This window comes from Chlorocebus sabaeus, chromosome 15 (assembly GCF_047675955.1).
Source record: "Chlorocebus sabaeus isolate Y175 chromosome 15, mChlSab1.0.hap1, whole genome shotgun sequence".
NCBI lineage: Eukaryota > Metazoa > Chordata > Mammalia > Primates > Cercopithecidae > Chlorocebus > Chlorocebus sabaeus.
The window spans coordinates 59,450,429-59,464,087 of record NC_132918.1 but is presented as its reverse complement, the minus strand read 5'-3'; the positions used below and the strand labels follow the sequence as shown (position 1 = coordinate 59,464,087).

The 13,659-nt window shown below is 45.1% G+C and overlaps 1 protein-coding gene across 1 annotated transcript; it reads left to right on the top strand.

Annotated features, from left to right (window-relative positions):
- Positions 1–122: 122 nt before the first annotated feature.
- Positions 123–1,861, top strand: LOC103241683 (U8 snoRNA-decapping enzyme). The gene is made up of 3 exons (XM_008009127.3): positions 123–311; positions 415–684; positions 1,540–1,861. Exons 1-3 carry the CDS (start codon positions 174–176, stop codon positions 1,717–1,719), a joined length of 588 nt encoding a protein of 195 aa, XP_008007318.1. The 5' UTR covers positions 123–173; the 3' UTR covers positions 1,720–1,861.
- The last annotated feature ends 11,798 nt before the right edge of the window (positions 1,862–13,659 follow it).

The following is a 13,659-nucleotide window of genomic DNA, read 5'->3' as shown; positions in this document are numbered from 1 at the left end:
TTAGCTGCCTCCTGCACCAGTCGCGGCGCCGGGTCCTAAGGCGCCTAGGTTCCTCCCCTTATTCCTGCAGGGATTGGGCCTTGCGGCACCGCCCAGGCTCGGATTGGTCCGAGGTGAGACCCGCCCCTCTGCCCACTTGGGCCTTCCGGACAGCAGAGGAGCAGTGTCCCGCCATGGCCGGGGCCCGCAGGCTGGAGCTGGGCGAGGCCCTGGCGCTGGGGTCGGGCTGGCGCCATGCATGCCATGCTCTCCTCTACGCGCCGGACCCTGGCATGCTCTTCGGCCGCATCCCGCTGCGCTACGCCGTACTGGTGAGAAGGGGGCGCGCCCGGCCACTTTCTGTCTGAGCCCCGCACCCTCTCTGGGGGTCCCTTCTGGGGCTCCCCTACCAATCCCTGCCTCCCCCTCTCGCAGATGCAGATGCGCTTCGATGGACGCCTGGGCTTCCCCGGCGGATTCGTGGACACGCAGGACAGCAGCCTAGAGGACGGGCTGAACCGCGAGCTGCGCGAGGAGCTCGGCGAGGCGGCGGCCGCTTTCCGCGTGGAGCGCACTGACTACCGCAGCTCCCACGCCGGGTCAGGGCCACGCGTTGTGGCCCACTTCTATGCCAAGCGTCTGACCCTCGAGCAGCTGTTGGCTGTGGAGGCCGGCGCAACACGCGCCAAGGACCACGGGCTGGAGGTGGGGCCAGCCTGGGACTCTGTCCCTTTCCCAATTTCCTCTTCTCCCGAAGCTTTCTCTACCTCAAGAAAGCATCCTTGGAGAAAAGTCTTTGCCCCTCTGACCTTGCCCTCTCCCCAGTTTTCTTGGTGGAGTTGAGATCGTGGTCATCTCTACTTTGAATTAGTACTGCCAACCTGGGCTTTGTGTAAAGGTCTTTCCCACCCTTTACCAGGAGAGATCCTTTCTAGAACACACTCATCCGTGTCTCTCTGCTGTTCCCTGTTGACAGTGTGATAGATGATCACATTATCTAGGTGTGGCAACCTAGGTTTTATTCTTGGGGTTTGCTTTTCTTGTGCAGGAGATGTGGCCCTGATATTTCAGGCAGGGCTAGTAGACAGATTATGTATGAAAGTGGTTCTCAAAATTTGGCAGGTAGAATCATCTGGGTGTCTTATTAAAATAGCGATTTCTCTCAGCATTCCTGCATTGGTGGCGGGGCGGGGGGAGAGGAAACCTGACAATTTGCAATTTTCAAAAGTTCCCAAATAATGCTGATGCAGATAATCCGAGGACCACATTTTGACAACCACTGGTGAAAGGGTATGAATACATCTTTGAGACAGGAGCCATTAGAGGCTTAGAAGCAGATGTGGGAAAGATTAACTGATAGAGCTAGATAACATGTTTTGGGTCATTTTCCTGCAGAAGGTTGGGCCACTAGGCTTTAGTGAGGTGTGAGCCTTGGGCCTGGTTCTGCTGGAGTATTAAGGGGTGAGGCCTCTGCTCTAGAAATATCTGCTGGAGAGAGGATGGAGTTAAGGGAATGAGCCACCTGGGGCCCCAGTGTCTCCTGTCTCCTTCCTTTTACAGGTGCTGGGCCTGGTGCGAGTGCCCCTGTATACCCTGCGGGATGGTGTGGGAGGCCTGCCTACCTTCCTGGAGAATTCCTTTATTGGCTCTGCCCGGGAGCAGTTACTTGAAGCTCTCCAAGACTTGGGACTGCTGCAGTCTGGCTCTATTTCAGGCCTTAAAATTCCAGCTCATCACTAGAGGCAGCCCTCCATGGACCCATGGAAACTGAGATGAGGACTTTGGTACTAGGGAGGGAGGGAAGGACGTGGGAATGTTTTCTTATTGGACCTGAGAGATGACACATGATCCCAGATTAAAAGAAGGAGAAGTGTGTACCATATGTTTTGAGTAGAGGCCCTTCCAACTCATGGCATCAGGGGCAAAAATTCACAGCTCATCCCAGGCACGCTGGCAGGTTCTCAGAGCCCGCCTCCTCCCTGTTTATATGCATACAGCCTAGTAACCCCCAGGCATGCAAATATACAATCTGTAACAACACACAGCCTGACACCTTCCGCTGGTCATGTCCACTGTAACCATGAAGTGGCATTTGTCACCACACCCTGGTCCCCGATTGCAAGGAACTTCTGAAGCAAGGGTGAGTCCTTCCCACATTCCTCCATGGCTGCCCTCCAGGGTCTAGCCCAGCCTATTTGTTAGGGAGGATAGAGAAGCAGAGGCCCCCCTGTGCTTCCTGAAAATAGATTTGCTCTTGTCTTGAATGGTGACCAAGGCAGTTGGCTCTTAAAAGGTGGGAGAACAGCCCAAGCAATCCCCAATCCTTTTCTTCTGAAACTGAGCAGGAGGGGTAAGGAAGTGGCTAGGTCTCCTTGGACGGAGCATGGACATGAGACCTGTGAGTACTGGTGTCTGTCCTCCAGAGCTTTCATCTTTGGGATGCCTGAGACTCTGAGACTATCAGAAGGGAATTGACCCACCCCAGTCTAATGCTGCCCTGCCTTCACTTCATGTACATAAAGGTGGTATAAAAACATAGACTGGAGGAGGTAATCCATGGAAAGACAAAAAGAAGAGGACTCAGGACAAGGCCCTGAGGAAGCCCAATCCTAAGAGTTTGGGCAGAGGGAACTAGGCACGTTAAAGACAGAAAGTGGACTATGTGGAGTGCTTGTGAGGGTTTCACTAAAACAGGCAGAACTGTCCATTGACTTCAGTAACATGAAGTATTTGATGACTATGATGGCAGCAATTTTAGGAAGGGTGGTGTGGAAGGCAGGCCGGATTGGTTGAGTGAATGGAAAGTGGGGGAATAGAGCATGTGAGAAGTTGGCCCTAAAGGGGCTCAGGTTAATAACTAGAGAGCTGTGGAGTCAAGGCATGTTTGAGGTGGGAGGTAGAGCATGCCAATGCTGATGGCAACAGTCAAGATGGTGTGATGAGAGAGGTGGGAGGGGCATGAAGAGGAGGACCCCTGAATGAGCAGAGTTCATGAGAAAGGAGGAGGGATGGGACCTTTGTAGGAAGAGACACAGCCCTGCAGCCTCACAGAGCTCAATAAAACAGAAAGGGGCAAGTACAGAAGATTAGGATGACTAAATTAATGGGGAAATGATGAAGGAGTTTGAATCTCTTCTTTGTGAAATGAAGTGAGACTATCAGCTAGATGTGGGTGGCGCACGTTCTCAGAAGGTATGAAGTAGATGTTTTCCTAGGTGTTGAAATCAGGTTGATTAAGGAAACAGCAGAAGGGCAGGGCAAGGCTGAGCTCTGAGATGGTCAGTTTAGAGTAGGATGCTGGGCACTCAGGTGTGTGTGTGTTGAGTGGGGCTCTGCACGCACCTGTCTTCCACTCATCAGGATTCAGGAGCTGGGATGGAGATGCTTACTGCAGTGTTGTTTTTTTTCCAGGGGAGTATAGGAGGTGAGAGAAAGATGGGGCAATTCAGATGATATGCACAGGAGAAATTGTAGTGATGAAATGTGTGGTCTGAGGATTAATCTGACCAAGATGGAAACTGAAAACCGGAGGTGACTAGGGAGGGATTAGGAAATTAGAGGTCTTGACAAGATAGAAACTCCAGTATGATAAGGGGTTGGGCAAGGAGGTATATTTGAGCCAGACAGGAGTGCTTTGGAAATTGAGAGGAGGAGCAATCTCAGGAAAAGGCAAAATAGAGGGTATGACCTGGGGTTGCTGGCCAGAGCCAGGGGAGGAGCCTTAAGAAGTGAGATCTAGGGTTGGTGAGGCTGGAGGGCAGGGTGAGCCTCCACGTGGGTGCTGGAGCAAGAAACCAACAGATGTTGAGGAGGATGGTGTGACCTAGGAGTCAGCATCCTTGGTGAACATGAGGAGTGGCCACAAGGCCAGTGGCACCTGCCAGAGGGGAAAGCAGGCATGACAGGATATCATATCCCAAGTGAGAGCCTTTTGAGGAAGGGAGGGTGGGCAGTGGTCTGGAAGCTCAATGCAGAGCAATGTGGTTCCCACTCTCAGCCCTTGGCCTTAGAAGAATGGGAGTATCCAGTGGGGGAACAGCTGTACAAATGAGATAGACCCCTAGAGGTTAATCGTCATCTCCTAATCTCACCCTGACCCTTTTGTCAAATGTTATCTAGATTAAACCTCAGTATAGGCAGGCTGCAGGAAATGGACATTCCAGTGGCTCCCGAGGTCCCAGCCTGTAGCAGTTTCATCTGCGCTTTGTGCACTTGCTCTCAGTCATCTCTGCAAGGGACCCTGAAGCCTGGGAGGTCAGAGTCACTGACCCTTGATGGCACTGCTGACACACCCCTTCCCTCCAGGTAATTCTGGATGCATAACTCATTATGGGATGTAATCCAGGTCAACATTAATACCACCTGGAAGGTTCCGCCCTCAGCCTCACTCTGCTTGAGTATCCCAGTGATCAGTCTCTCAGGACCTGCCTACTGGGCAGCTCATCTCTCCACTTATTTGCATTAAATTGGCTTTTTATTTAGGTCTCTGGAGATGGTTACATGGGGAGGAGCCCATGACTTTCCTGTATGATCCCTTGAATACTCTCCAAGTCAGTAGATTACTTCTCAGGCAGCCTTCATAAAAGTGTTTCAGTTGCACTGTACTGGGGTTTGTGTTCATCTCACTCACATAGACAGTCTCTGGGTAGGCAGACAGGGGGTGATACAAGCTCACACTCGGCATTTCTCCTCGTCTTAGCCATTCCCACCCTGCTGAGGTTTAAGGAAAGTCGGGGATGATGACCCACTTAAGCTTTCCTTGGCCTTGTTAAGTCGAATCATCTGGGGCAGGAAGAAGAAGAAGAGAAATGCTCATTGCAATCTTTGACCCCGACTAACTGCTGTGGTGACTTTGACCCAAGCCCTTGACCTTTTCCTTCTCTGAAATGTTGCTGTGATTCCTGTGGTGAGATTAGATGAGGCAGCACTTGGGATAAGCGTGCAGAGATGCATTGAGCAGTATGAAAGTACAGGATGGGATGTACTTTCCTGCTTCACAGCACATTTTGTTTCTTGCAAGGTGAGTGGCCCGGCCGCCTCCCCACAAACACCTGTTTCTGCCTTTCTCCGCATAATCAGCAAGGTGTTCCCACCTCTCAGCATTGCACTTTTCTGCTGGTGCAGAATAAAAACACTTTGCGCTCCACCCTGTCCTGAGACAAAGTCCTCTGTGGTCAACCAGCATATGGCAAAGCTGCTGCTTTGGGCTGGAACATTTGAGGCAACAGTGACTTCCTCCTTTCCTAATTAACTGAACCCTTAGAGCCGGGAGCCGGCCAGTGAAACAGACAAGGGGAGGGAAGAGAAGAAGGAAGGCATGTTTCCTGTATGAGTTTCAGTTTATTGCACAGAAATGTTTTTGAAACCTTTGTCACCAATAGAATCATGAATGGGTGTCGGAGAGTCAAAAATAGAGGAAAAAGTGTACTCTGTAAACAAATCACTGGATGGCATTAGAATTTGAGCCAAAGTAAAAGATGCTGGACCTTGGCCCTTATCAGAGAAGTATAGAAGAGCCAGGTAGGGGATTTTATTTACAACATGTTCAATTCTGAGGAAGAGAAGGATGGGCAGGGCAGAGGAAAAAGGAAAAATGGGAAACCCCCATGGACTTCAAGGGCCACAAAGAGAAACCATGTGCCTTCTCCCCACTTCCCTTCCGGCTTGGGCAAATGAGGCAGTTCATGCTCCCTTTAGGGCTGGAGGCAGTCTACAGGGGCCAGCTGGGCAGAGGTGAAATCTTGCAAAGGAACCTTTCTTACACTCGAAAAGCAAGAATAGCAAAGAAACTTTGGGAAGGACATAAAACAAGGAAAGGAAGCTCCTCACCAACGGTTCCCAGATGGAGGGAGTTTGTGTGTCTAGCGTTTTCACCAAAGTGCTGCTCATCCTGATGCACAGATGCAAACTGGAGCTGCTGCCTGTGCCCTCACCATGGGTATGTACCCACCACAGGCATTCCCAGGTGATGCAGGGGCGGAGGATTCCCTCTTTCCACTCAGGATAACAACCCCTGGATGGGGTTTTCAACAAGTATAGAAAGCCCCTGGACGCAGCCAAGACTCTCACCCACAGTCCCAGTCCTCCCACCTTCTTCAGGTCTCTAGAAGACAGAACAGATGGGTTTACAATATCCTGTTATCCTCACTAGTCCTAGGCTGTGAATGTAGGGAAAGGCCAGGTAAACAAGGAAGGGAGAACAGTTGAATGACGCCAATTGTTTGAAACCAAAATTGCAGAACTGCCCCCAATTAACTTAAGTAAACACCAAGGAACATAGGTCTGTTCCAGAAATACTACAAAATAGAAGAGTATGTGAACACCAGATGCACGTGATAAAGACCACGCTCTGGAAGATTCATTCCAAGGAGTAGAAGCAGTATTTGCTCAGGGCATTTAAGGAGAGCACGGACTCTGGAATGAGGGGAGAGAAAAGATAGGACATGCAGGAACTATCTTTCCTTGGCAACACCAAGGAAAGGATTTAAGGAGAGAGATCTCTCTATTAGAGAACTTAACATTACCCTAGAAACAGCAAGAGCATTATCAGCCCCAGGAAAATCTACCTCTGATGTGGAGACCAGGCTTAAGAAAATTCCCTAGAGCCCAGAGAAAAAATGCAAAACAAGGGAAATGGCCAAAGAGAACATCCTAGATATAGAGATCAGACAATGAGAATCCAGAGACTTGTTAAGTGATAGAAGGAAAATACTAACACAACGCATGTAATAGGAACACCATTTTAGAGGAAACAAGAAGAAAAGTTTCCTAAACTCAAAAAGTACTACACCAGAAGTGGGCAGTACTCACTATGTTCAGGGGAACAAAAAGATAAAAACTCAAAAGCATCAGAATATTTTTTGTGTGAAGGAAATTTGTAAGGTAGGAGAATTAGGTCATTTACTACAGCACAAACTGCATGTCTATCTAAATAGACATTTAAGTGCAAAAACATGGATATTACTCGTAGTTTTACTGGAAAACCATACAGATGTTTTTTATGAATGTACAGAATGAAAGTAAATAACTGATCAACAGGAAAACTGTGTAGGAAATTTGTGAGCTGGTTGTGAGGCAGTGGCTCCTATTATGTATAATTTTAGTGCTACGTACTGTGTTAATGATGGCTGTCAAACAATATGTTAGCATTTGAAAGGAAATATGTATACTGGGAGTATAGTAATTATTTTATAAAGAATAACAATAAATCATTTGATTTTATGCTAGTTCCTAGGTTCTCATTTATTTTAGTAAAAGTGAATAGTGAGGAGGGAGGAAGCAGCATTAAAATGTGCCGGTTTTGCTGAGGAAATTAGCATGATTTGGTTTCTGAAAATGGTAAGTCTTGTGAAATTTTACTATTTCAAAGTGCATACCAAAACAATATGATTCTGGCTGAATATGAAAAGATGAGAAAGAATGCCAGGGAATCACAGTAAAAAAGTAAGAGATCATCATAATATTAATATCAAAGGCCCTAGAATTCTTTAATTGATCAAGAGATTATCCACAATAATCACATAATCACCAACAACTTCAGATTATACACAGCAAAGTCTATTAGAAATTCATAAAGTAGTATTAAGAGAGTGCTAACATAGTTTCATCAATGTTTCACAGTTAAAATGTCAGCTGTACGTATGCCTATCTAGTATCGAACAAGAATGAAAAGGAAGATGCTGATGACAACACTTTAGGGATGCCTACTGTGTGGCAGGCACTATTCTAAGCTCTTTCATGTATTAACGTATTGAGTCCTTAGAACAATCTTATGTTGTAGGGATACGATTGTCTTCATACTCGAAATAGACTCAGCACAAAAGTCAAAAATAAAATGAATGTATTTTGCTTATATATTGAGCTCTGTAACCTCAAGCAGTGAATATAATTTTAAAGGATCAGGAAACATTTAGCAAATTAGTCATTCACTGGAACTTATAAAACCTCAGTAGGCCGAGCACAGTGGCTCATGCCACCGAGGCAGGTGGATCATCTGAGGTCAGTAGTTCGAGACCAACCTGGCCACCATGATGAAACCCTGTCTCTACCAAAAATTAAAAAAAAAAAAAAAAAAAAAAAACTAGCCGGATATAGTGGCACACACCTGTAATCTCAGCTACTCAGGAGGCTGAGGCAGGAGAATTGCTTGAACCTGGGAGGTGAAGGTTGCAGTGGTCTGATACCGTGCTACAGCACCCCAGCCTGGGTGACAGGGAGACTCCATCTCCAAACAACAACAACAACAAAACCTCAGGGGAACATCACACACTGGGGCCTGTCGAGGGTTGGGGGGCTAGGGGAGAGACAGCATTAGGAGAAATACCTAATGTAGATGACGGGTTGATGGGTGCAGCAACCACCATGGCACGTGTATTCCTATGTAACAAACCTGCACATTCTGCACATGTATCCCAGCACTTAAAGTATACACACACACACACACACACACACACACACACACATATACATACACACAAACCTCAGTAAATCCTCTGGTCCTCTATCACCCTCTAAGAAATGATAAAGCACATACCAAGTTCTGGACCACATGTAGTAAAACTAGAAATAAATTACAGCGACAGACACTCTGAAATATTCCTGTTATGCCTTTCTACATTGTTCGAATCTTGCACAATATGTATGTATTCTATGGTCATAAAATGACTTGTTAAAATAATAAAAAGGAACTTTTTTTTTTCTTGTGAGTGTATAGAAACCAGCCCTAATACATCTAAAAAACAAACAAAAAAAAGGGCTCAGGGGTGAGGACCTATCCCAGTAAGAATTTTGGGGTAATATGTGGAGTTGAAGGAAGATCTCTTCCCCCGCCCCAAGAGATCAAAATCAGATTAGAGGCTGATTGACTCTGAGCCGTGCGCTCACGTGGATCCCCTGTGCTGACTGGAATATGCAGTGTGACTGGGCCCTCTGCTCTCTCTGTGGCCAGCAGGGTGGAGAGTTGTGGTGGTCAGTCTCACCAGATCAAGATCTGCGGGAGAAGATTTGTATAGGAGGAGGAGGCAGTGTATAGCAAAAACACCTGATGTCCGCCACACAGCGGGGAGAACAAAACCAGGTAAACTCACACAAAGGTGCAGGGCCAGAGACCACGTTATGTTAGAAGCATGCCCTGTGGCATCCAACCTGGAATTATGAGGATAATAACAAGGAAACAAGGCTAGAAATTAATATTACCAGGAGCCAGCCTGTGGAAAATTCTTCCTAATCTTACAGCTCATATACAGAAACAAACAAACACAAACACTTGAGGTTTTTTAAACATTTGACAAAAATTTTAAAACTTTACATTATGTTACCAAGTTGTGAAACCAAAAATAACTGTTATAAACTATCAATAATTAAAAACACATTTTGATTACCATCCTGGAGGACAACTGAATAAACTTCCAATACACCATAGGTAGAATGATAGCATAAAATTGTCATACGAAGACTAATCAAATAGTATGCAACTAAAAAAAAGGTACAAAAATATTATAAGGGCATATTAGGTAATTAATTATGTTATTGTTGTGGATTTTTTCATGACTGTAGGATTTTTTAGTTTTTTCAAGTTGTAATTTGTTGTGAATTTATATTCTAAATCACTTTGCTTTCATATCTAATTTTGGTTTCTTTTTTCTTAAAAAGTGTTCCCAGAGTTGTAAAAGATTCAAGCCCCACACAATGTAGCTCTGCCCATGCACTGAGGCCTGGCACCCCTGGCCACTTGGATGGAGTGAAGTGGGGCAGGAAGTAGCTTTTCACTATCCCACATTCCCTGAAGACCCTGATGCTGGGGTTGAGACCCAAACAAGAAAGCTGGGGTATAGGGAAATAATTATCATCTGTTTGAGTTTTTTCAGTTTGTAGAACTAACTGAAGTTATTCCTTATTTATCCAAGAGATGGTAAGTTATGTAAATATTCTATACCAGGACTTACGGTGATGAAGAGGATAAGCGGTGAGGCAGAGAGAGTAATCGAACCCCAGTGAGTGTAAGTGGCTGAGAAACGATGGCCCCTGAACCTGAAGTCTTTCCTTGGTGTTGGTGTACTTGGTGGTCACATGGATGATTTAATGTCCCTCAGGCAGTTGTCTTCCATGGGAGGGATTCTCCTTAAAGGGAATCTTCCTGTTTCCAATGTCATGTAACAAACCATCCCCACATTTAGTGGGTTAGAATAACAGCAATTCATGATTGCAGTCAGATGGAGGCAGGAGCTCGAGTAGCTGGGAGCTTGAGTAGTCTCTCAACTGAGAGCAGTAGTCTCTCTCTCTTCAGATCATCTTAGGGCCTCTCCATGTTTGTTTGGGCTTCCTCACAGCATGGCCACGTTACGGCAGTGAGACTGCTTACATGACAGGTCTGGGCTCCAGCATGAGCGTTCCACCAAGCAAGGTGGAAGTTGCATAGCCTTTTCTGACTCAGCCTTATAAGTCACACAACTTCACTTTTCCCACATTCCATTGGTAACAAACTAGATACAAACTCACAGATTCAAGGAGTGGGAGGACTGGGCTCCAAATCTTGACAAAGGAGCAGCACAGTTCTAGAAGATGGTGTGGGACAGGAGATATTCTACGGCAATCTTTGGAAAATACAATCTGCTACAGTGTCCCCAAATCCTTATTTTTTTAAATTATTATTGTTTAATTATTTATTTTGATACTGAGTCTCACTGTGTCACCAGGCTGGAGTGCAGTGGTGCGATCTTGGCTCACTGCAATCTCTGCCTCCTGGGTTCAAGCGATTCTCCTGCCTCAGCCTCCCAAGTAGCTGGGATTACAGGTGCGCACCACCACACCCGGCTAATTTTTGTATTTTCAGTAGAGACGGGGTTTCACCCTGTTGGCCAGGATGGTCTCAATCTCTTGATCTCGTGATCCACCCGCCTCAGCCTCCCAAAGTGCTGGGATTACGGCATGAGCCACCGCACGCGGCCCAAATCCTTATTGTAAAAAGGAGGCACTGGATCTGAGAACCCTTGTCACAGCCCTGAATACGTTTTGGATGGAGCCAAGCACTAACTGACAGGATTAAAATCAGAGTGCTTGGCAGCAGGTCTTGCTCCGGTGCTTGACTTGCAGCTGTCATCCTGCTCCCACCTCACATGGGCCTGACAGACATGAGGCTGCCAAATCACATGTTAGAAACCTCTGGAGATGGACACAGGTTGGTGCCATGTAAAAAGTCAGAGGGAAAGTTCTGGATTCTGGACTATTTTTCTGCTAAGTTTTAAAGGCATAATAATGTTCTAAGAAACCTTAGGTCTGGCTTACCATTGTTTCAGTTATTCTAAGACACACATTTTAAAAATCTCTGAAATAGGAATGAATCTTACAATTGATGCCAGGTTTTGTTCTTGACACAGTTGATATTTGCTGCATACAGCTTTAAAAGTTTTAGAAGGAATGTCAGCATCTTGGGAAGAAATCCAAGAGACAAATGTGGGGAACTCTTAAGAAACGTTGCCCATCGTGGCTCTTAATGGCACAGAGGATGATGTTTTATAGAAAGATATGGACACCTATGATCCCAATTTGAAGTAGTTCAAAGAGATGGATGCTGTGTAGAAGTTTTAGAGATATCTAAGTCATTTTATTTTGCTTATATTTCCTTTCTATGTATGTACAAACATGATCTATAATAAAAGCTCATGTCTAAATGAGTCTGAAAGATCTTTTTTAATGTGCAGAAAATTTTAAAAACACCTTCTAATTGGCAAGAAACCATCATGTTATGGCTCCATGGCAGTATTTTTCTTTCTTAATGGTACCTAAAATATTAATGCATGTTGCAATCAATGATGTCTCAGAGTGGGTGAAACACAGGAGACATGTTTTCACCTTGTTTTCACCTCAGAGGTGGGTGAAGACCTAAGTGACTTCTAAGAAAGAGCCCATGGAAGGCAGTGATGTCTGAGAGGTGAGGAGTCAGAAATGTCAATGATGTGTAGGCCCATCCTCTGTCTGAGAATCCAGCACCTTGTACCTAAAGATCTGTTCAAATATTGGCTTCAATACCTTATTTCCCAAACTCAGATCTGTGGTCTGCCAAGGTGCTTCCAATTTTTAGGACAAAAAAGCTGAATGTTTGAAACTGGACACATGGTCTCCATAGGTATCAGGCATCTTGCTCTCAGACACTACTGAGAAAATGTCAATCCTCTTTTTAGTAACATTAATCACATTAAGTGCAACTCACACACTGTTCATTCCTGGAATGTCCCACTTGTCCCAAGCCCCTGTAATGTCTGACTTGTCCTTCAAAACTCATAATCCCTTTAGGGCCGCTTTTGCCCCCTCTCTTCTGGGCTACCATGGCAACCAGAGTATGCCTCTGCAATAGTACATATGCCATTGCCCAGGATTCTGTCTTTAAATTGCTTTTGGCCCTACTAGAACACGACTTTATTTCCCCAGCATATGGTATGTTTCTTATGAAGTAAACTCAATAAGCACTCAGTAAAATGCTTATTGAATGCATGCTTCATGAGAAGTCTTTGCTCTTATGGAAGCTAAAGAAGCCTCCAAATAGAAGTTTATTTTGAATGTTAATTTATATTAACTTTTGTCAAGGTTTTCTCATATTGTGGCAAACAGCACTGGACTAAGATTCAAGTCTCTTTTACAAGGTCCTATGACCTTGAGCAACTTCCCTAACCCTGCTGGGTCTTGGGCTCCCCATCTTCTGTGAACCTCTCAAGGGTGCCCTTTATTTTCCATTATTTAGCACAGTGCCTGACACATAGAATGTGCTCAATAAATATTTATTTTAATAACGTAATCTGTAAAACAAATGAAGGGATTGGACAAATCTCAAAGGGCACTCTTTGGTTTCCTCATAATGCAAATAAACACTTCTCACCTCATCCAATCAAAACATTAATAATTCTTAATTCATAGGATATAGTTTAACAAAGTAAACTTATAAGGCTGCTTGGAAGTATCTCAGCAACTTATTACCATCCTAGTAACTGACTACCATTACACTCAAATGACGGGTATAGAACAGATAAATTTACCGAAGGTACATGTTGAAGTTTGGAACTTAAGGCCATTCTTATCGATTACCATGTAATAGGGTTTTATTGGTTCCTAAAGCCATTCCTCAGACCCTCTCCCACCTATTGGCTGACACCTGAAATTTTATCATCTTCTCAGTGTGAAGATCTTTCTGTCTTCAAAAAACCATAGAATATTCATAATTTTTTTCAACAGTGCTCAATACTAGAATAAATATCTTTATGTATTAGCTACATGGAGCTTTTAAAGATAACATTGGTGAGTTGAGAAATAATATTGTTCCTGTTTCATGATACTATATATATATATAAAACGTATATTTACTATCTCTCTCTATATGAATGTGTATCTGTGTGTGTGTATATGTTTGTGTGTGTGTGTGAGAGAGAGAGAGAAAGGGTCTCACTCTGTCACCCAGGCTGGAGTGCAGTGGTGCAATCACAGCTCACTGCAGCCTTGACCTCCCTGGGTTCAGGTGACTCTTCCACCTCAGCCCCTGCAAGTAGCTACAGATGTCTGCCACCACACCTGGCTAATTTTTTTATATATATATACATATTTTTTTTTTTTGGTAGAGACAGGGTTTTGCCACATTGCCCAGGCTGGTCTTGAATTCCTGGGCTCAAGTCATTCACCTGCCTCGGCCTCCCA